Genomic DNA, 24424 nt, shown 5'->3' on the forward strand with positions numbered 1-24424 from the left:
ATTTATTGTTGTTTATTTATAAATAGAAACCTGCCAATGGCCTTAGAATCGAACGAGCTTCAATATATTTGACGAACCAACCAATTAATTTTTAAAAAGATTTAATTTATGACGCAATTGTAAGATCATATACTTTAAAGGCCCATTTGCCGAAGGGGTCGCCAGTGACTTGACTGCGATGAGTATCCTGGTTAAAAAACTATGAAATACTTTTGGGCATATTTCATAAAACTTCAGATAATTTGAACTTCTTTTCAGAGAAGAGCAGATTGAGGACAATGAGTGGAAAATTGTAGAAAATTAATATACCAATTAACTCACTCGAGAGAGTATATTGTAATAAATACATTATATATATATATACACATTTATATACACAACAGAAAATTGATAATAATTGTTTTTCGTAAGTCACGTGTCTCCAAGGTTTCAAGTCCCCTATTCAGTCACATGCCACATCACCCATCAATGGGAGGCGTAAGAAAATCAACCTAACTACGTAGAAAATTCGCAATATCCAACCAAAATGTGCTCAAATTGACAACGAAATATATTCTCGCATTTATTTATAGACTGACAAAACGCACAAAAGATGAAGCAAAGGCAGAAGCAGAAGCAGAAGCCGAGGCAAAAGCGAAAGCTCAAGCCTTAAATCTCGAATGCTCTAATTCTCTGCACTGACAAAAGATAAATTTGTACAAATTTACATCATAGTGTGTGTGTGCATATGTGTGTGTGCTGAGTTTTGTTGTGCTTGTCTAAATTCTCTCGATTTCTTCGCATTTGCAACTCAATTCAGCTCAAGCATTATTGAATACAAAAAAAAAAAAAAAAAGGCAAAAAATCAGTGACAATGAAGTGAACATAGATTTATATATATATGAGCATACATAATCGGAGCAGAGCAGGCTGAGCAGGGAGTACCAGTCTATCCCTGACATCCCTGGCGTATGCGTATTATAATAACTACGATAACATCACATTATTGTGCTGTTCATATACCCTCTAATTTATACTATTTTTAATGGGGTATGCGCAACTAGTAGTGATAGAAAATAATATGTATATATCTTGGAGTTATAATTCATGTTTTGCTGATGTGTTTTCTACAAGGATTCCAGATATATTAATAAGAAATATAAAATACAATTATTCAGCATAATAATATACCATTCACAAAAAAACCTGTTGCTATATCAAAGAGAGAAATAAATTACAATGGAAATTGAAAATAATATAGTGAAAGCTAAAAAAGCTTTCCATCATTGATATATTTATAAGATATGATTATATTTTAATTTGATTTTGATTTCTGATTTTCTAGGGTATCACTCGGTCGTCACATTTACAGCCTCTTGCTCTCATATTTGTTGCGTTTCTCGAGCCACGCGCTGCTTTGCACTTAAACCACATTCAATTGAAATTTACGCTCCTTTATTTTGCAATTTTCACCCCGCCCACAATCATTTAATGCAGATGAAAGGCGCAGTAGGTGAACAGTCACTGTGACCGAGTGTCTCGAATGTGACATGTGATACGCCAAATGGGTGCAGCTGTTGCATACCTGACTTTGAGTGTTTTCTGTTATTGAAAAGTACTAGGAAATGCATTTAGCAACAGGTAGCAGAACGAGCTGAGAACATGGATTAGAATCCGTAGAGTGGGTTTGAAAAAAAGGTTATCCTTAGGGTATTACTAGCTGTCATTTTTTTCTGCATATTTGACTTTCCTGCGTACGGCAAAACGATTCACTTAAATGCTTTCAAAGTGGGACTGATGCTAATTAGAATTTGCTAATTGGAACTTAGACTCTGCAAATTTGGGATTGAGGTAAGGTATGAAAAACTTCATATTATAACCAGAATAGTGAGCATTAACCTTAAGTTCCTCAAGGGCTTTCAAGATTCGGCTCAACGTTTGAAGTGTTTGCTTGTATAGAAATCTGTTGTTGGCATTTAAGTGTGCTTTTACAAGATGCCAATTAGAGAGACCCTTTATCCACATGTTTGGCCAATTTACATTGATGGGAGCCATGTAAATGCCAGACCTATGTGTTGTATATTCCGACTTAGTTCAACCTGTTTTAATCGCTTCCAAAACACAAAAAGACTGGAACTTGCACGGAAGTCGACACACACACGCACACACACATGGCCAGACATGTTCATACATCTGTATTGTAATCCAACACCTATTCACACCTGGTCGGGCTGGCAAACAATTCGTTTCACAGAAAATTCTTGGCGGAAAACCCACAATGCACAACCGGAAAAGGGCGCTGAAACAGAAACTGTGTTAGCCGTGTTTCCGCACACACACATGTGGTCAGTGTGTGCCACACCCACTGCCAGCCACGCCTACTAGCCCAATGTAATGCCACTTGGAACATCATATCAGGCCACCTTGCTTTCGACGTGTTTTCTTACCTTTTGTTTGGTTCTATTAAAAATTGATCACGTGGTAATTGCTTTTGCCGCTTTTCTATACCTTCCTAGTCTCGCTATCTCTCTCTCTCTCTCTGTCCCCCTTTCTCTATGTTTTTCTCTATCCGTCTGTTTCCCTGCCTCTTACTCTTTTAGTCTTTAGTAGTCTGCTAGACAACTTTGCTGCCATGAAATAGATAGCCTATGTCACTGCCAAGGCTAACAATTCTGACCTACAAATTGCATAAAGAAAAGCCTTCTGTTTATTTCTTGGAATTTAATGACATTCAAGCAGCTTAAATAGATTCTAAGCAATTTGGTTTAATGTATTATTAATGAGAAGAAAAAGATTTTTTTTTGAATCAATAATCGATTTAGTCAGGGGCTATATTTATGACTCTCTATGAAATTATTTAACAGTTAATGTGCTGGGCTGAGTCATATACTATGTTAAGCATATATAGCAACTGATTGATATGACTATTATGTATATTGATTGATTGATAGACTTATACATATACATATGTATGTATCTGGTTTGTTCCTGGTTTTTGTGATCTATAAACTATAAGATCATTTTACGCTTGTTAATAGACTGATTGGATGACTGTACATACCAATATAAATTAATTGATTAAGATTTATGTTTGAATAATTGATTGAATGGGTAATAGAAGGATTGATCGATTGACTGACACACATATTTTCAGTAGTTATTAATAGTAATAAAATTAGAAATAAATAAAGAAAAAAATACAAAAAATTATTTATAAGAAAAATAAATGAAAACTTGAAAAACCTCGCTTAAAATTTTCCATAGGAAAAAATCTTGCTTCCATTTCCAAATATTGTATAATGCCTAAGCTGTAATATTTGTATACGTCTCTTCTTTAAGCTTAGCTTTATTTAGACAGCTTTATTATCTTCTTCAATTAGATCTAGCTGTGAGTTTTCGTTGCTGGCGGAACTTTTAATTGAAATCGGACTATAGATAACGCACTCTTATGCCTAAATTGGCATTTATGTGGCTCAAGAGTCGACATTTAAATTGCCAGCGGCATAAATGCTATGAATATATGAGCTATATTTATAGGTCTATTAATTTTCATGAGTGGGCAGCGAAAAAAAAAAGAATACAACACGATTCTACGATTTATGTTTACGGATATTCCCCGACCGTAATATATTTCACTTAAAATAACTCAAATGCATTCAGATGTTAAGCACGTCTCTCAAAAGTCTACTTTTTAGGTAGCTGCACTCATTAACTGTTCTCTGAAATGAAACTGTGAATAATAAATAGGCTGTCATCCATCACTATTCGAATTGCTATTGACACTAATTGTATATTGTTTTTATTTATGTACTTATTTTTAATTTTTTAAAGCTTTAAATTTGAATTTTTTGTTTTTTTTTTTTTTATTTTTAATTTTTGGTATGTTGTAAGCAAAAATTTTGCATTTAGGCATTTAGATATTTTTATATATTAATTGAATTTATTTATAATGCTTTACAAATATATTTATTTTGTATTATTTTCTTATATTTTCTGATTATTCTTGTACAAGGTAATTAATTTTTTAAAATGATTTTTAAATTGTCTGTAAGCCTTGTTTTTTATTTATTTTAATTTTTTGCTTATATTTTGGTATATGACGATTTTTTTTAAGTATTTCATTTAATTGATTTTATGTATTTTATAATACTTTGTTTTGTAACAAATTTTTATTTTTTATTTTAGTTAAATTTTTTTTTTTTAGCATGAATATTATGTACAATTGTTTTTTAGTAATTTATTTAGTGTCATTTTTAATAGATAACTATTTTGATTTATGAGTTTGTATATATCAAATATATATGTAATTTATATTTACTCTGTTGTGTGATAAAATTTTCCAAAATATAGCTACAGCTATAGATATATTTTTTCACCCTGGCAAGTCATGCTGAGCAGGGCAAGAAATCGATATAGATCCAATCTGCTTTCCTTTATATCTATGCCTGCCATCTTCCTCTATCTATCTGATTGCTGTCCTCTGCCATAAAAATATAGATAAAGCCATTTGTGTCACATTTTTCACAATTTGCTGGGCAGAATAAATAAAAACTCTTGTTGCCGACCAAAAATGTCACTTGAGTTGGGAAAACTAAGCCAAATGAATAATTTGCCGATTTGTTGAAATAGTCTTCAAGCGGAAAAGATTTGATTTCCAAGAAAAGCAGCAGTAAGGTCCTGAAGAAAAGGGGCTCGAAGCACGAATGCCCAATAAAAAGTACTTAAGACCAAATCAACAGACGGGGAAACGTTCCCAATGCCATTAGGGCCAATTAAATGCTCGAGTTGCTTAATTGAAAAACTTTCTGTCAGACAAATAAAAGCGGCCGCACGCGGCGTATACTTGATTTGGATAAAGGACCTGCGACTTACCAGCTGCGACGATGCTTGGCATTGAAGTGCAGCCAGCGTACGAGATCCTGGAGCTTGGTATAGCGATCCGCATCCTCATCGGGATCGTTGTCATCGTCCTCGCCATTGGCCGCCGCAGTTTCCAGGGGCTGCAGGTGGAAGGGATCGTACGAATGATCTGTGATCGTAAAGGTGGGCTTTGAATACGTGTAGGACGACGACATTTTCGCCTGGCTCGGAAAATTCTAATTTTCTATTTTATAATTTATTTAAATTCACGTATGCCCCACTGCGTCTCTCCCGCTCTTCACTTGTGCCGCACTTTGTTTGTCTAGCATTTTCCAAACATTTTTTGTTTTCTTATTGAATTTTCCGAATTTTCTTCACGTTTTGGCTAATTAAAATGCGTTGGTACCACTCGGTTCGCGTTTTGGCTGACATCGAACCGCGGGCGAGCTCTGCGTTGCGTCCACTGAAAATTGATTCGATGGAAAAAAACTGAAAAGTGACATTTGTTGTGGCGAAGCATGGAAAGCGGAACCAATGTTTGGTTTTTGTTTTTCTTCTCTGTTGCTTTGCCCAGTTCGCTCAGTTTTCCGTTCGCTAATCTGTGCCCTTATTTGCCTTCACTTGACAGCCAAATTGATTGTTTTCCCATTTTCCCAGACGTAACAAATTGCCTACACGTTCGAGAATTTCACGAACAGCTTGAGAGTCTTATGCAAAGTGCCCTCCATGGTCACATTAATTGTAATAAATATGTCAACAGTGAGTAGATCTCAATCCAAATATACTGTGAAGCTGCGCTTTAGAGCATTGTGCTGTAATTCCCAATTGGCTTTAGCTATGAGCTCCATTCAGAGTTTATAACAGCCTAGATACTAAGTAAACGTGGAAATATTAAAAATTGACTCTCAATTGCTCCATATTTGGAGCACCTTTCTGGCAACCCTATAGAATATGCTGTAAGGGCTCAAGGCTCAAGGCTCACAAATGAGAGATATTATATAATAAGAACAAAGTCAAACAATCTATTTAAACCAATTAAAATTGAGTTTATCATTAACATAAACAAAATGGTGTTATTCATTAATTAAAAAAAAAAAAAAAAATGGGCAGTCTTGTTCTTAGGGCCAGATGGGTCCGTCGTCCTATATATCTTCTATATATAAAAGTGTTCACTGATTGACTACTTGATTTATGGGTAATTGATTGCTAAATCGCTAATTTATTAAGTGATTGATAGAATGATTGATTGAGTATATGGAAAGATTACTTGATATATAGCTGAGCTAACAAAGTCTTTAAAATCTGTATGTTTTATAAAAAGTTTAGATCTCTATGACTGATTGCAGGCTAATTGATTGACTGATTGATGATCAATGAATCTTAAACTAAAGTGTTTACTAATGTACACAATATCATATACATACTCACTATTAAGGAAGTTTGAATGTAATTAAAAATTTGTTTTCACTCTGGTAAAAAAATTGAATTAAAAATTTGTTTCATAATTAATGTGAATGGAATTTTATTTTTGAGAAAACATTAGAAGAAAATCTAGATTGAACATACATATATTTTCTATTTAATTTATAGATGTATATTAAATTTATATATTTTATTATATAGAACGATTTGCAATGAATCAAGCGAAAACAATCAGATAAATAGTTAAAAAATTTTAAATATCCAATTATTTTTTGATTTTTTATGGGATTTTGCCTATTTTGGCAATTAATTCCACTCGAAGACGCTGTGGGCGAGCAGCAGATAGATGGTCATCAGGACTATCTGGCACAGCATCAGGGGCAGCACGGTCTTCAGATACCGCGTGAAGGAGAGCTTGTAGCCATGCTGTTCGGCAATGCCGGCGGCAATGACATTCGCCGAGGCGCCGTAGAGGCTGCCATTGCCGCCGAGGGAGGCGCCCAGGGTGAGGGCCCAGACGAGGGGCTGCAGCGGCAGGCCGAGCGATTGCTTGGCCACCAGCGAGGTGACCAGCTTGACCATCATCGCCGCCACGGGTATGCTGTCCAAGACGGACGAGGCCAGCGCCGTGGTCCACAGTATGACGACTATGGCCATCGTGAGGCGGTGCTCCATGTTCACGGCGAGAATCACGTGCTCCGTGAACTCGGCAATGCTGACGAGCAGCCCGAGCCGCTCCACGCACTCCATCATCACGAACATGGCGCCGAAGAAGAGCAGCGTTGTCCACTCGATGCGGTGTATCAGATGCTCCATATCCTCGCGATTCACCATGATCAGCAGCAGGATCACCCCGAGCAGCGCGACCCAGCCGAGGGGCAAGGTGCGCCAACGGGGCACCGACTGCACCAGGAAGCAGACGATGACGAAGACCAGGACACCGGTCGATAGGAGTAATAGCTTCTTGTTCTTGATGGGGTACTGCAAGGAGAGTACATGATTGATTGGCTGATTAGATCAATCGATCCGGTATATGATAAATGATTGATTAATTCTTCTATATTTAAAGTAAAGTTTTCTAACACAGTGAATATACATGACATTGATTGACTGATTGATCTGATCTGGTATATGATAAATGATTGAACAATCCGTCTATAAAATACAATAAACAGTTTTCTAAATCTGTGAATAAATATTTTTTGTATGAAAAACTTATTGATTGACTGATTGATTGATTGACGATTTCTGTAATGGCTAAGCAGTTAGAGCAAGGAAGTGGCATTTTTCCTCGCATTTGACTTAATGCTAGATATGCCACAGAAGTTGATATATTTACTTATTAAACATGATGATTGACTGTTTGAATGATTGATGATTGATATATAATGGATACGCACTTAGAGATGGGAAGCTAGCTATAGTTCTTTTATCTAGACCTCATTGAATGATGGGAGCATTGATAGGAGTATAATAAATATATTTGATTGATTGATTGATGATGTATGCACACAAAAATCTCTTCACAGAAATGTTAAAATTTTGCTATCATATTATCTTGCACTATAACATATAATATCATCTCGCACAGTCATACCTTCTGCTTTAACTCGTCGAGCGTGCTCGCATAAATCTCGGTGGAGCCAACGCCTCGCTCCTTACGTCGCAATGTGCGCTTCAGCTGCTTGACCTTGCCCTGCAGAGTGCCACGCACCAGCTGCGCGTCCTTCGAGCAGGCTCCAATCGCATTCAAAGCACGTTGCCACACCTTAATCTCACGTCGCAGCTCGCCCAGCTCCTTGGGCTCGTTGAGACGCAGCTCATCCATGTTGTGATAGTAGATGCGTAAGTAGATGCAGCTCTGCAGCAAGGCCAAGATTACGCCGGGCATCATATGGGCCATAAATGTCAAAAAGTTGATGTCCTGCAAAAAAGAGTTTGAAGGGGAAAAGTTTTAGGAAATAAAACTTTCAGATTTTCTACCAACATACCCATTTTGAATTAGTCTTGGAATCGATCTGATTATCTGGCCTCTATCCAGATGTCTAACTATTGATATATCAATTAGAGTACCTACTGATCGAGTACCTTTCCATCTATCTATTAATAAACCTAACGATATATGTTTGTATCTGTCAATCGCTCAATCGATCTGTACGATCCCTACTATATCGACGATCTCTACGACCTCTGCGATCTTAACGATCCCTATCATATCGACGAGCTCAACGATCTCTACGATATTTATACCTCTACTATTATGTAAGCCCCAATTGAAAAATAGAACTCAAATCAAGTATTCGACTCACATTCTCGACGATAAATCGGTTCGTGCCCACGATGATGCTAATGGGATCGCCGATGGGTGACAGGGCTCCGCCGATGTTCGCGTGGACAATGATGCCCATGACAACGGGTATGGGATCCAGTTGCATGACCTCGCACAGACGTATCGCAACTGGCGTGAGCAACAGAACTGTGGTCATGTTGTCCAGCACGCTGGACACCAGGCAAGTGATCACGCAGAGGCTATAGATCATCGGCCAGATCTTGCCGCCCGAAACCTCAAAGCAAACGACGGCCAGATAGTCGAAGACACCCGTCTCGGTGAGTATGAGAATGAGCAGCATCATGCAGAAGAGTAGGGTGAGCAGTTCCATGTCCATCCACTGCTTGATCTCCTCCATGTTGGGGCGATCTTGAAAGGCAGCCAAGGCCGTCACAGAGAGCACTGAACAGATGATGGCCACAAACGGACGATCCAGTTGCTCCGAGATGAGCAGGCCATAGAAGAGGAGCAGTATGAGTCCTGCCAGAATGCTGCCGGTTCGATTGTTCACAATCAACGGATTATAGCAGAGATCCACTGCCAAATCCTGTTGAGCATTGCTGTAGATGCGCAAACGCATCCGAGTTTCCCGATGGGCGAGCAACTCACCCAACTCGGGGGTTATGTGAAAGGTGTGATTGCGATGCACAGCGGGCGACCTGAAAAGCTCATCATCCGGCACCAAAGGCAGCTGCCAGGGTGATAAGACGTCCTATGGAAAGAGAGAGAGAGAGAGAGAGAGAGAGAGAGAGAGAGAGAGAGAGAGAGAGAGAGAGAGAGAGAGAGAGAGGAGAATTAGCTTGGTGGCGGAGTATTTGCTCTATTCTTCAGCTCTACCTCATAGTCCCGACTCCTGTTGTGTGACAACTGTGGCTGCACAAACAGATAGCTGCGACTATCCGTCTCATTCTCCTCCCGCTCAGTCTGCAACTGCTTGAAGGACTGCTCGAAAGCGCCCTCTAGCCTCAGGTAGAAGTCGCCCATGGGCTTCTGCTCCAGCTGAAAAACTAAGCGGGAGATTAGACTGCAGAGAGATGTGGGAGAGATGTTGTCTATGCCCTACATTTGCCAATCTCCCCTTTGGGCACCTGCACAATCTTCTCGAGCAGCTGCTTCTCGCCCACGCTGATCAGGACGCCGGCTGCCACGACCCAGATGACGAGCAGGCAGCATCTCTTCAAGCGTTTATCCCGCTGCTGTTGCTCCTTGGACCTCTTCGATTTGTGATGCAGTCGCCGAGCCACGGCCTTGGCGCTGCCAGGCCCGTTTGCATGCGGCTCGTGATCCGAGTGAATGGTCGTCGCCTCATCGTCTGTGCTCTTGTCGCCGTCGTAGTTCGGCTTCATTTTGATGTCCAGAAAATCGGAGCCCGCATAGCTGGATTTACGATCATCTGGCTCCTCCACATTCAGCTCGACTTCCACCTCGTGCTCCTCCGCCTCGCTGTCGACGACCATGGAGCCTGTTCACATGTGCCAATGAAATAAAACACATTTATTACCACCGAGACTCAATTGCCTGTCAAGTGCTTTTCATCTGCCTGCCAAGTATTTGTCAAGAGCTTGTCAAGTGCTTGTCAAATGCTATTCAATCTATCGAGTCTGACGTTATTTAATAATCGATAGGACTCAAGATAAATGTTTTGACTGCTTTTAGGTTAATTTATCTCACTCAATAGACTAAAAAGTAAATTAACTGCTGTTCGACTAGCAGATACTCTTTACATTAATTTCTTTTATACATAGTCTTGGGATTAGAGTGGAAATTTTAAGATTTGAGCAGCTTTTTAATACGGTATGGGAAAGATATATTGTTGCTCGACTTGAAGATACCCTTGACTGTCTAAAAAAAACAAAATAAGTTATAGGATTATAATGGTGTAATCTAAAATTCTTTCCAGTTCAAAAGAAAGTAAAAACGATAATTGATAAAGTTTGCTCGATTGCCAGATATTCTAATAAATAATAATAAATAATTGGGCCCTGTTCAACTTTTAAATTCAGCATCTTATTCCTGGTAAATTAGACATTGACAATAATATGCATTTTTATGAGTACAGGGTATTTTATAGTCGTGTGCAATGCATTTTAAAGAAATTCTAGTGTATCCTTTAAGCTAATCTTCGACTGCATGCGCTTTTATATATTTTCTTGCATTCACTTTCAGTATTCCTTACATGTGTATACCCTGTAAGTGTGCTTGGGGTCTGCTCGACTCACCGTGAATGCGTTGGTTTTCCATTTTAAAGCTCGCCATGCTGGGATCATGTCGAATCTCCGCTGGCAATGCCCGCCACACCTGCAACGTTTGCTCAGTTAGATGGGGCGAGGACTGAGTGGTGGTCAGAAATGGAGGCGGAACCGGAACCGGAACCTGCAGATCCACTTGCGTTTTACTGCGATGCTGCAGCTCGATACCGTGCGAGGGGCTGCGTGGGCTTGGACTAAGTCGACGCAGCGTGCCGAGCAGGCCCATGATTCGAATACACTAGACTACTACGCTGTTCTACTGCGCTGTTATACTGTTCTACTGCGCTGTTATACCGTTGCACACACCTTTCCGTTGGGCAGCTGGGAGCCGTACACATGCTGTCAGGCCACGGCTCGGGTTGCGACTGAATCGTCAGTTGAGACGTGTCGAAACATTTTTGTGGTTTCGTCTTTCCAGCAAACGCTTTCAATATTGAACGAACCACTTTGCCCCCACCCTGTCCCACCTGCCGTATTGGCACACTCTAGGCTTGCTTCCAGGATGGAAGCTGGCGCCTGCGCATGTTTTTTTATTTTTTTTTTGTTTTTTTTTTATGTTCTCATTTAGCTCATTCACATTTCCGTGTTTTGGTCGCTGTTCGCTTTTTGTCAACAAGTTTCCTTTTGTTGAACCACTGAAACCACTGAACCACTTGCCTTATTCACGGCGACGTGTCAACAGCTCACTTAGCTGCCCCTCCACAGTCACAATTAAATAATTCATAATTAATTCACAACTTTTCGGAATTGCGCATACGACATGTGTGACAGATGCAATTTGAAGCTCGACTCTCTGCGACATTTACTGGCAGAGCGAAACGTGCTGCAGCCAGCTAAGGAATTTAATTGCCACGACGTCACTTAATGGGTACAGTAGTCACTCGTAAAGTGAAGGTTTATTTAACAATCTGAAAATAGTTTTTCTTGTACCCAAATAAAAAGTATAAACTAATAAAATATAAGCAATTATAATATATACAATTTTGGAGCTACTAATATAATAATAATGATAAAATAATATTTTTTATAATAGGAAAATATATAATTACAATTTATAATCAATTAAACCATATGAAATGGGTTCTCAGAATATATTAAAGATTATAGTAAATACAAGGAAAAAAAAAGAACAAATTCAATTAAATTAATATGAAGGCATAATGAGTCATTTAATCTATTTTGATATTAACTTTCCATTCATAAATTTAATGCATAAGATCCACTATATATTTTAAATTTAAATTGATTGGGTGTCAGACAATTTATTTGCGTATAGTATATTTTTAAAATTTTATATTTCTATGTATTTATAGTACAATATTTTGTCAATATTTTTTTTATACACATTGCTTAAATTTATAGGGCATGAATACGTTTATTATTGAATTTAGAATTTGATTGCAACCGTCAGCTGGTGGTGAGCTTCACTAAACCGACTTAGCAAAGACATGCACATGTGCACTAAGTGGTGAGTATAGCTTAGTTCACCATTGTGGGGCTGTGACATGGCTTGAGGTGCTGGGATAATTTTATATGTAGGGTGTGTGTCTTGGATAAAATAGTTCTAAGCTTTCTTAAAAAACAGTCAGAATTTTATAAAAAATAGTAAAAACTTATAAATGCAACTATTTCAGAATGTATACTTATATATACTTTTAAAAAATTATAAAAGCAAGTACTTCAGAATCTGTATACTTTTAGCTAGAAAATAGAAATGTTATTAGATGAAAGGAATTAATATGTAAAAGCTCAAAACATATTTGTTCTATTAACAAATAAATATAAATAAATTAAAGCCATAGCTAGGAACTGGTTTTAAACATGGCATTGGCGCCAGAGTCGATTACGAAACATAGACATTAAATGCAGAGGATGTGACACTAATTGCATTGATTTACCAGGCCCTGTAGGCCGAACCGCCAGATGGACGGACGGATAGACGGACAGGCAGGCAGGCAGGCAGGCAGACGACAGGCAGGCAAGCAATTCGACGACAGCTGATAAAAGTAGTTCGAATAGAAGTGTGCTCTGTCCCCACTCTCTGCTCGCCGTCTCTTTCTTCTCCTCTCTCCTTTGAGTATCCATGGAACCTGTTCCGAGTCAACAAACTCCGACAGGCTGTTAACTGAAGCACCCATTGTAACATTTTTCATTTATGCAAAATTATTCATAATGAGAAATAAGCCGAAGCAACTGAAGTAGTGAGCTGGATGGGCGGCTAGTGCTAGTAAAATTATCAGAGAATTATGCAGACTGTAAGTACCATCATCTACATAGTTAAGGAGCAAAATTTTAGGAGCTGAAAATTAGGAGTCAATGCTAAGGAGTAATAAATTAAGAGTCGAGATTTAGAAGTTAAACGAGGTTTACCAAAGGATTTTGTGAGTTGAAGGACCGATAATTTCGGAATCACGTTTTCGGGGTTACATTCGCATTTTGAGCCACAGTGTTATAGGATATTGAGATGGCTTATGTTTCCTGGTTTCCACCTCTTCAAAGCCCTCCAAGAGTATTTCACATTCGTCTCAATTCATCTGAATTGGTTCATTTTCTTTTTTTTTAATAGGTTCCCATAAACAACTCCGAGTGCCATTCATGTTTTGTTTTCCATGTAGTATCCATCGTAGTACCATCTGGTATATATTTCGCGCTTTACGTACAGTTGTTCTTGCGTTCGTTTGTTGTATTCTCTGGCTCATTTGGATTTTAATTGGGCATTTAATGGGCTTTGGCCTCGGAATGAGTTTCGCAGCGATTTCTGCGTGCAAAACAATGTAATTGGCAGGAGAACAGGAGAACAGATGGGCAGGTGGGTGGTTGAGCGGGTGAGCGAGTGAGCAGATGGAGTAGACGCTGCCTTTTGGTTGTTGTCGAGTCCTTGAACTGAATTCCTTTGGTGGCATAGCAATGTGAATTTCACTTTTCCTACAGGCAAAAAGCAGTCATGGCTGCAACCGGCGGCATGGCTGAGCTGGCTTTTCGACCAGGATCACCTGTGCATGCATACACACACATGACACACACACACACTCCCAAATGGCCTTTGGCTTAAAGGACACTGGGGCTATGCTTGCTGAGAGCCCATTTGCAGTTGCCATTACCTACCGCACACACACAGACACATTCACACACACACACATACGTAATCAGTCACCCTCACCACTCTTAATTAATCAGATTGCAATCGACTTTGACGTTTGAAAACTTCACTCAATATGCCAATGCCAACTGCCAGCAACCAATGAGAACCGCAGCCCCTTCCCCTTATGCCTCTTCCTACACTTTCCTTGGAGACCTCTCCCTCTCTCTACATCTCTGTGTCTTCTCTTCTCTAGTTGCCTTTTACACACTTGCAGTTTAGTTTTGCTTTCAACTTTTCGTTTCGTTTCGTTTCTTTTGAGCTCTTTGTCAGGCGATGCCTTTTGACTGCAGTGGTTACTGATTTGTTAAGGTTGTTTTCACTTTTTTGATATTTCCAAATTATGCGGGTAAAGTGAGCTGTCATTATTGATTAAAAGTCTCCTCTGTGCTCGTCATTTGTTAACAAAAATACTAAAGCCTTTTATTGTGGCGAAAATTCTTTCATTTCGCTCGCACCCATATGAATTCCCTACTGTGACGTCACAACACACAGATTGCTGCATATTTTGCCTTATCTGTCTCTCTGCTAATCGTGAGCACAATATTTGTTGTTGTTGCTTTTAATGCCGTTACATATTTTGGTTTCACTGATGCGCTGAGCGGGAGGGGTAATTGAATTTGTCCATGGCGCGCATGCCATTGGCTGAAATGCTGATCCCGTTAGCTTAAGAGCGACTGATGGTCCCATTGAGAGTAGTATGAGCGCTAGCGCATTGCGAATGGTGTGTGAAGTGCAGATGCGCTGCTAGTTGAGTGCTTTTGTTGTTTTTTTATAAGTATAAATGCCGGCTGCTCTTAACTGTTGATGTATTAGAGAGAATGCCGGCTTAGCAAAGGAGCGCACTTAATGAGTTATTTTTAGTTTGCGTGCGTTTCTTCTTTCGATCAGTCGGAATCTGTGCGCGTGAGTTTAGAATCGTATTTAATTAGGTTTCGCTATCAAGATGTGTTTTAATTGATTATTTTATTACATTTGTTTTTGATATAAGACTGTCTTCAGAGCTTAGCGATTATTTTGTTAATTTAATTATGTGTAAAATATGTATTGCGTAATTTTTGTCAGCTGAATTTTTTGATGCAAAGAATGACGCAAATAAAGGAATGCACATTGAGTGATAGAGAGAGATAGAGAGTGGCAAAATAATGCGCGCTTGTGAGCGGGAAATAATAAGAGAGACACAAATGAGGTAAGCGTGCTGAGCGCTTTGTATATATATTTATTCTCTTATAAAGGTATATTGATTTTCAAATGCATTTTGTTGCTGTTCTGTTGACATAATGTAATTTAATTATTGTATTTTTATTTTTTAAAATACTTTAATATTTTAAAACCTTTTTATAGAACAATGATAAAAATATTTGAAAAATTTTAATATAAAACAAATTATGAAATTAAATTTTAGCAAAATTCTTTATTTAACCTCTAAGCGGTATTCTCTTATTATTATTTGTGCTCTTTACCCTACATACAGAGCAACTCTTTGCCTTTGGCTACAATGCAGACTAAAGCAGTTTTTTATATCAAATTTATTTTCGATTTTTCATCGTCAGCATCATCGAGTTTTCCGCTTTTCCTTGCTTTTTTTCGCTTTTCGGTCTGGATTCCTTTCATGCGAATTTTTGGCTTTTGTTGAGAGCTCCGACTGCGAGTCGAGCTGTTGCCGTCCATTGTTTACTTCCGCTTCCGGTTCGAGGGCGGTGCTCTGGCGCGGAGCGGCACGGCGCGGCATATGCAAATATTTTCAACATGATTGCATTTCTCTATTTTGATTTCTTGCTTTTGCTTTTGTGTATTTGGCCATTAAACGGGGTGTAGTCCACTTCTGCCTCTTGCCTTCAGCCATTCACGACAAAACAAATTGATTCCAGTTAAAAGCATAATCAGTCAAATAAAATTAAAGATAACGAGTCGAATGAAATTCAATTTGCGATTGATTTTACTCAGTTAAAAATGGCTGGTTAAATGGAAATTAAATTGTGGTCTTTGTGGTATGTGGCTGACTGTGTAAATACAACTCTGTGTGTGTGTGTGTCTTGGCTTGTTGTTAAATACTCGAATATAAGAAGTGGGAAAACTTTTGGGGGTGGAAACTATGAATAGATACGCTGCTTTAAGCATGATTGCTTAAGTCCTGGAATAAAATGGGAATACCTGAGAGCTGAAGATCAGTTTGTTTGTGATAGAGCAACGAATTTGAAAACATTCTACTAGATTATGGAAATAAGAAGTAAATTTATATAAAAATAAAATTAATAAAAAAAGTTATTAATAAATAAATGTAAATAATTCATCATAAGAATAATTTATAAAAAATTTTTATGGAATTTTTTTTATAATATTTTTTGTATTATACATATTTTTTCCAATACATATTTTAAAAATTTGTTACATATATCATTTCAAAATTTTTTGCAGGGTATTTCATTACTCCAGCCTACCTTTGCACACTCAACTCGTGCAAGTTTAATAAAATTAATTTGTTTATTTACCAAAATGAGCTTCGCACTTTTTACGCGTTTTTAAGCACATTTCGAGCCCTTTTCCACTCCTGCAGTCACTTGAACTAATTAACTCTAAATATTTACACATGCCGCATGTGACCCGCTTCTTCCCGTTCTTCTTTCCGCTTCTTCCTGTGCTCTCTATCCTTAACCTTTCAATGTTCTCCTGCCACGCCTGCTTTTTACCCTTTTCTTTACCGAGATTTTGCTGCATTTTGCCCTTTTATTTAATTTTCAAGTCTTTAGCGATTTTGTGTTCCTGTGTCATGTAAATACAAATTAAAACAAGTCCTGCTATTTGGTTTCCATTTAGGTTGCTCGACTGGCAGATGCCCTATAAACTTATATATATGTATAAATAGAATGAACTAGATTAAAGTGCAAAAAAACATATATATTTAATTTATTTATATAGACACTTCACTTATATTAGTCTACATACCATCATCTTTAATTAACATCTCCTTATCAATACACCCAACGTTTGATTTTCACTTAAGAACAGGGTATAGCAAGTGAGGGTTTATATGTATATATATGTGTATGTATATATTGTAAGCAAGTCGTGGAAATTTCGTCCTGTCAGAGGGTTTCCTTTTTTTGTCGACAAACTTTTTAAACCACTAAACTTTTATATTTTTGCTGGGGTTTTTTGTGTGAAAAATTGATATACTAATTTTATAAGCAGCATTTTAAAGAGTTGAGGATTTTGGTATTATGTCAAGCTTATATGTAAAGCAATTCATATTTGATAAGGTATTGCAGTTAGTTGAAAACACTTGAAAGTTTATTAGAGATAAGCACACTGAATATATTAAATATTAATATTAACAAGGGTTTAGGGTTCAAATCAAATGAACCCAACTACTGTATTGCCATATCAATTTCAAATGTTGTGTAACATGAGCTGAGATAGTATCTCTTGTTCGGCAGCTTTGGCATTTAAAACAATTAACGGCATTTATTATTAAGTAATTTGCATGTAATTCGCAACACTTTAAGTTCAGCAAATGTTGCACTCTGCCTGTGGCAAAGAGAATGGTATGGAATGGAGCTTAGTTGCATTATTAACAGCTGGCCAGCTACTGTGCTGCAGCGCCGATTTAGACAGATAAACCGTGTAATAGCCATTTTGCAATGCAAATTAGTGGCCAGAATGAATTCGCGCGTATCGCGATGTGAAGCGCGTGAGAGATATGCGGGCCAAAGATCTGACAGCTGCGATAAGCATATCAGAATAGCGTTTAATGTCAACATAGCAACCAATTGTTGTCGTGCGAGGTTGAGACAAAAAATATGTATGTGAGGTTGAGAAGAAATATAAATACAGATATAATATAGATATAGGTGTTTTTATAGTGTGTTATTTTGACGGTGATTTTTTGTATTATAATTAGAATTTATTTAAATATGGGTCTTCAGTCTTGGAATTTGCTGCATATACACAGATGTTTGTATAACTAAGATATAGAGTGATCTTAAATATTTTTTTTTGTCTAAAGAGAAGAAATGACTATTTTCTTGAGATCAAAGTTAAAAGAGGATCTATTTTTAATCATTTAAGTATAAAGGATATCATGTATATTATAAATATTTATTTTGTTTTAATGACATTATTTTTATTATTATTATTATTATTATTATCATTATTTTTTGTTTTTGTGTGTGAAGAGAGGAAAAAGTATTTTTCTTCGATTAAAGTGAAATGGAAGAATACTTCCATTATATAGAAAATATAGCACCTATTTATATTATTATACTTATTATAGACGATAAACATTCTGAGAATGAACTTCAATAAATGGAAATGTATTATATAAATTGTGCAATTTACTTTTGTCCATATACTTTTGTCATCGAGTGTATCCTGAACCTCTCGAAATACTTCCCTTTCGTTCTGCTACTGCGTTTAGCTTTAGTAACTTCCCTCTATAACTTAGTTAACATTACTCAATTAACACTTAATAGCATACAATTTAAAGTTAAAGCATCTGCCACAAAGAGGTCCTCGGCCTGGTGTCCATGTGTTGACGCCGTTAAGTATAAGAGAATGAATGATGGATGCATCATGAGCAGACGTTGGCTCTAGCTCCTTTTTGTAAAGTCAAACATCTGCTGCTGCTACTGGAATTGCTACTGCTCTGGCTCTGTTGTTGGAGCGCATCCATCAAAAGCTAACAGTCCCTGCGGAACAATGGATGGCACAAAGGATGCGTTTGGGCCGTTGCTGTTGCCGCCGGCCATAACGAAAGCCAACATTGTCAAAATGCAGTTGGCCAAAAGCCTTTTGTTGTGATTTATATTGATGGAACGATAAGCGGCAACCTACAAAACCGGACCATGAAGCTACCGAAACATGGGTTATTGAGGCACTTGACTGTAATGAATTGCGGCCTTGGTTGAAGTTTCTGAAGGCTTCTTTGGCCCAGCTACTTGATTCGACAGGATATGCTGGCTTTTACGTATTGCCTTTGCTTGAGATAGCCAACACAATTTGAATGCCTTTAACTACAGAATCCAGAGATATAAATATGAATATTTCGAGGCTATAAATATGAAAACAGATCTTGATAGAAACATCTAAAAAACACAGAAAAAGATATTGAAAAAATTATTTTTGTAAAATTTATTGGACTAGGATATACCAGAGAGATATGATAGTGTAAATTTATTTACTTGACATTTCTTATGTAATACCATTACACTTGAGTCTCCTTTTAATCTGTCCACCTGTAAGGCAGCTTTTCATTTCGTTTTTGAAAGTCTCAGGCGAGAAGCATGAAAAGCAAAACCGTCAATTTGTTTGGCCTTTCGCCGCAGAAAAAAAAAATACAAGTTACGTCAATATTTGCAACACATTTTGTTGTTGTTGTTGTGGAAAATTTGCATTGCCATGCGAATTGCTAATGTTTTTTATATAATTGTTGATGCCATAAAAAACAAAAATTAACTATTGTAAATGAGTTGAGTTGAGTTGTTGAGTTTATGGTAGCGGAAATTGTTTGATCAAACTTATGATCGTCAGCATAGCTAAGTACTCCATATGAATAGTTGCAGATGTCTAAATTTGGAGAAGCAATATATGGGCATATAAAGTGATTAAAAGTTGTAATAGCATAGGTAGTGTGATAGAAATATATTTTAAGTACGCTTTATTATATAGTTTGTAATATTGAAGATAGTTTATTTTGAAGTGGGCTTGGGAACTGGAGAATGTTTGAAGATGTATGTTATATGCATTATATATGTTTCAGGTTTCAGGTATATCGAGGATATTTGCAACAAGAGGAAATTGATTTATTGTAAGGTAAATTATAGAACAAGCATTCCTAGATTTTATTGATCATGAAGCATACCTATTTCATCTAAGTTAATAATGATCGGGAGCATCTTTTCTATCTTTAGCTAATCTGTACATGCCTTGAGGTATATTTGTATCTACCTATAAGATCTATTACCTTTATTTTCCCATATGTTGGGATGGTAAAAGCTATACCTATATTATTTAGAAATAGGTTGCGAACCAAATGTCATTCTGTACATTTTTAATGAATACTATAACCAAATTATAAGTACGACAAGTTTTATTAGCCTAGTTTTAATAGATACTGAGATATATGTATCTGTATATAAATCCAAACAGAAATGGTTCCTTAGTTATACTTACTCTATCTCTAAATTTGATAAGCTAGAAGATATACTTATAATATTTGGAAATATGATATATACGTTTTTACTATCTATTCTATTATCTATTAAATTCTACCTGCAACAAGTTTTACTAGTCTAGTTCAAATAGATCCAAAGATCTCAATCGTATGCCTATCAAACTTTATCAGACATAAATTTACAACTTCTTTGATAGCTTAACAAATCTATTACCATTTTGGGCAACTTCAATGGCCCCAACTCAAGGGTCAATCGTGCTTAGATTTCAATTAGCAATTAAATAATTTTTATGCTCCATTTCCGCATATGTAGATGAACCCACGCTTCCAGCGAATGCTTGAAGTATGCTCTACATATTCAAATTAGCCCAATTTGTCAAATGCAAATTGACCTTCAGCTTGATCGACTCTCTGACTCATTGGTCCTACAATACCTATCGACACCTACTGCTGCGCTTTTATCAATATCCCCCCACTCTATACTGTTCTCGAAACCAGTTTCTCTTCATTTTTTTTCTCTTGCTCACTTTTTTTTCGTTGACATTGAAAATTATTGTTCCATGGCCCCAGCACGAGTCCCATTCATGAGATGCACAACGAGTTTTCTTAAGATGACGATAAATTTAATTGGGTAGCTCTCGTGTTGTGGCTGTCGCTCAGTAATTTGTAAGCTTTATCAATTTATCAAGATGCGGGCCCTACGCATTGCTTGTTTATGCATGTCATTAAAGTTCCTCTTCTTCTTCTCATCTTTTATTTCTGCTTGTTATTTGAGTCTTTTGTTTTAAAGTTTTGCTGTTTTGGCAGCTGTTGTCAAAATATTGTCGTAATGACTGAAAAGTAGAAATTCGTTTACTGTAGGGAGTACAGCCAGTGGTAAAAGTTGTGGGCTAACTGTTCAGTTGCGCAGCTTATCCTGAAGCCTAAGTAGTAGAGCTTTCTGTTCTTAAAATACTATTATATCATTATTAAAGATTATGATAAACTTGATTCTTAGAATTTTCTTATTTTTGTGGGCAAGTTTTCCTAGGCAATCATCTTCAAACGTTCTATATTTATCATTTCGCATATATGTAAATCTTTTGCGCAATACTCTCAATGACCCTAACGTTTTCTATTCATATAACTTCCTAATGAAATCAATATCTAAGCTCTTGGCCATTCTTTGAAATTGATCGCCTATTCGAAAGTTTTTAATTGATTCTATTTGCAATCTATTTATAATTGGTATTTGTATGCGCACTTTGTGGTCGCTGCTCTGGACCACCAGAGAAATTATGCCGTTAATTTTGGCTAAGGCATCGTCTGCATTTGGTCAATAACTTCAAAGGCTTTTTATCAATGGTGTTTATCGCATGTGCGGCTAAATTTTAGCTTTAATTGTTGCTAATTTCGAGGGAGATAGAGAAGAGAGAAAGAGAGAGACAGCGCACAAACTTTAATCACAACAATTAGGAATTGCAATCTTCATTGGTTTTATCTACTGCATTTGCATTTTGCAGCCTTTCATATTGGCCGCCAGTCAACAGGAGAGGCAGCAGCAACAGCAGCAGCAGCAGCGATTGCTTTGCATTGCTTGCATTTGGTTAGACCTCGGGCTAGATTTGACCAGGCCTTAGCATATTTCGGTCATTTCCGCTGTTGATTTAGATACCCTGGAATTATCAGAGAGCTCGCTAAGAGACTGAATGAATATGCATGCAAGAGTAATGGATAGAGTAGAGAATGGAGATATTTGTTATCTTCATTGTCATACACAATATCATTGTTATTATCATTGTCATTGGCTCACTTTATATTTTACTTCATTCTCTCATTTTTGTCTCCTCAAACATCCTCAATCAATGAACTCTAGGGTATCGCCATTTCGAGTAACTGTCTATTAACTGTCTGTTAATTTGATTTTAATTGCAATTGGCAATTGTTGAGGATTATGTAATGTGACAATTGAAGCACTGTGGACATTGCCAACTGTAGTGGGCTCCACTTGACACTCGCAGCTGCCACTCACCGTTGCCCACTTTGCCATGCCCACTGCCCGCCCGCCCCAGGCCACACACACTTTCCCCTCATCAGTTTATCAACTACTTGCAGCATGTGGCTGATGTCATCGTTAGTCAGTTGAGTTTGAACAGCGGTTGTTTCTTTTTTTTTTTTTAACTGTATTTGACTTGTCTTTCGATTTCGCGGCAGCTCTTTTTTTTTTTAGCTATTTGCTTTGCATATTTGCTCCAATGCTCGTCAGCCCACTTGACTGCCCCTCCAGCTGCAGTTGGCTGTAAAGTGAACTCAGTCTAGGCCCTCGGCTAGCAAAAAAAAAAAAAAAAAAAAAAAAAAAAATGAGCAGCTGCTTACCATGTGCAAAGTGCTCGAATGCAACTCAAAATGTTTGCTTACGCTGCCTTTGCGTTTGTTTTTCCCAAATTGAAACATTTTTTTTGCCTGGGCATTGCCAATAGGCAGAGGCTGTTGCAACTCTTGCCCAGGTGCTCAAGTGGCGACAAACAAGTTGAACGAAGTTTGAACAATATGTTCAAACATTTTTGAATAATGTTTATTAAAAAAAAAAACAATTTTTTTTTTAATAATTGAAAAAAAAAATTGATAATAAAAACCAAATAATACAAATATTTCAATATTAAATAATTAACAAATAAAATAAATAAATATATTTGAATTATATTGCAAATAAATTTGATCTGTTAAATGAAAATTTTAATTGTATAATTATATTTTCATTATACATATATGATGAATGCTCTCTTTCTTTCTCTCTCACTCTCTCTCTCTCTCTCTCTCTATATATATCCTTATATCAATTGCCTTTAGTCAACCTTTAAATTTATCGCCTTTGCGATTTTCATAATGTCCAGGGCGTACCAAGGGCCTACATACAATTATCACTTAAGCTTTTTATAAATTCGCTTTACACTCTCCCACTCTCTCTCTCTCTCTCTCTCTCTCTCTCTCTCTCTCTCTCTCTCTCTCCCTCTCTCTCCCTCTCTCTGTCTCTGTTTGCTTCTCCCTTTTCGCTTATACACCTTGCTGTGCAATTTTCATTAGCTCCCTGTAATTTTTGTTTATATCAAATTTCCAAAAATTTTCCGCTTTTGTTGTGGCATGCAACAGTCGCATTGCGTGTCACATGCCACGCGTAATATAATTCTGCGCTTTACATTATGTATGCAAATATGGTCATTAAAATTGTAATCAACCGGAATGGCAGTTGAAATGTGACGCATAAATTCAAATTTCAATTTGCATTGAAATGCATTTTAAATACAAACTGGAAAATTAAAAAAAGAAAAAAATTATATTAAATAAAATAAAGTTGTTTGCGTCACATTTAAAACTGAATTAAATGAAAATAAATGTCAATTAGCAGTCGTTCAGTAAATTGTTCCTTCTGGTCAAAAGGTTTGGACAGTAACTGACAGCTAACAGGGGAAAACTAACATAGTTGAGTGCGGTAAACAAATAGATACCCTGTAATGGCAATGGATATTAAATCGAAATGGTTTTGGATTAGCATAAGCTAGAGCTCTCAACTTGGAAGTAGATTCCAAATAAAATGGTAAACAATAATGAATTTTTCCAATAATATTATATACTATTGCCAAAAATGGCATACCCATTCAAAAGCTTCTTTGACTGGGTACAAAACTACGGGTAAATATTAAATGAAAAATGTCTAAAATGAATAAACAGGCAGGAGGACATGAAAAGTGAACAGGCAGACAATCGGAATGGCAGACAGAGAGCGGGAGCGGGCTGGATTGTAACTGGGATAGAAATGTTTAAATGCGTAAATAAAACTAGCATAAAAACCGGAACAAGGGAAACAAAACCAAAAACAAAAACTTTGACAGGACAACAACAAGGAAATCCCAGTCCAGTCCAGGCACAAGCCAAAAACCATTGGCAGACGCTGTCAAATCTGGCCAACTGACAATGACAGCTAGCAGAGAGAGAGAGAAAGAGAGAGAGTGAGAGAGAGAGAGAGAGGAAGAGCGGGGAAAGTGGGGTAGGTATATTTTAGGAGATGGGGTATTCATGCCGTAACAAGTTCCACAGCTAAAATAAATTGTTTTGGCTACACAATTTTTTGGTGTTATGCGCGCCACTTGACTTGTAAATGGGCAATGGGCTGCTCACACACACACAGACACAGACATACACGGGCCAACTAGGATGGCAACAGAGTCTAGCGCAACTCCCATTGTTGACCCAGTTATGAGCCACAAAACAGTCCTCAAAACAAATAAAACGCCTGG

At 37.3% G+C, this 24424-nt stretch overlaps 2 protein-coding genes and 1 long non-coding RNA gene across 4 annotated transcripts in view; 1 reads left to right on the top strand and 2 right to left on the bottom strand.

Annotated features, from left to right (window-relative positions):
* LOC6575960 (P protein) overlaps positions 1–5069 on the bottom strand; it is a 29407-nt gene extending 24338 nt beyond the window's left edge. The window contains exon 1 of the mRNA XM_015164899.3: positions 4852–5069. Within this exon, the coding sequence (XP_015020385.1) occupies positions 4852–5054 (203 nt within the window). The 5' untranslated portion in view covers positions 5055–5069. The remainder of the gene's footprint in view (positions 1–4851) is intronic.
* A 1275-nt stretch (positions 5070–6344) lies between these two features.
* Positions 6345–11215, bottom strand: LOC6575962 (P protein). The gene is made up of 6 exons (XM_002001930.4): positions 10810–11215; positions 9654–10052; positions 9428–9597; positions 8571–9302; positions 7859–8185; positions 6345–7242 (listed from the first exon to the last, which is right to left on the bottom strand). The coding sequence occupies exons 1-6, from the start codon at positions 11063–11065 to the stop codon at positions 6568–6570; spliced, it is 2559 nt and encodes an 852-aa protein (XP_002001966.1). The 5' UTR covers positions 11066–11215; the 3' UTR covers positions 6345–6567.
* Positions 11216–14853: 3638 nt separating this feature from the next.
* The window catches only part of LOC26527376, a 31348-nt gene continuing 21777 nt past the window's right edge, over positions 14854–24424 (top strand). For both annotated transcript variants that reach the window (XR_001449352.3, XR_004364002.2), the window contains exon 1: positions 14854–15167. This is a non-coding gene — a long non-coding RNA (uncharacterized LOC26527376). The remainder of the gene's footprint in view (positions 15168–24424) is intronic.

The sequence above is a fragment of the Drosophila mojavensis genome, unplaced genomic scaffold, assembly GCF_018153725.1.
Source record: "Drosophila mojavensis isolate 15081-1352.22 unplaced genomic scaffold, ASM1815372v1 contig_36, whole genome shotgun sequence".
Classification (NCBI taxonomy): Eukaryota; Metazoa; Arthropoda; class Insecta; order Diptera; family Drosophilidae; genus Drosophila; species Drosophila mojavensis.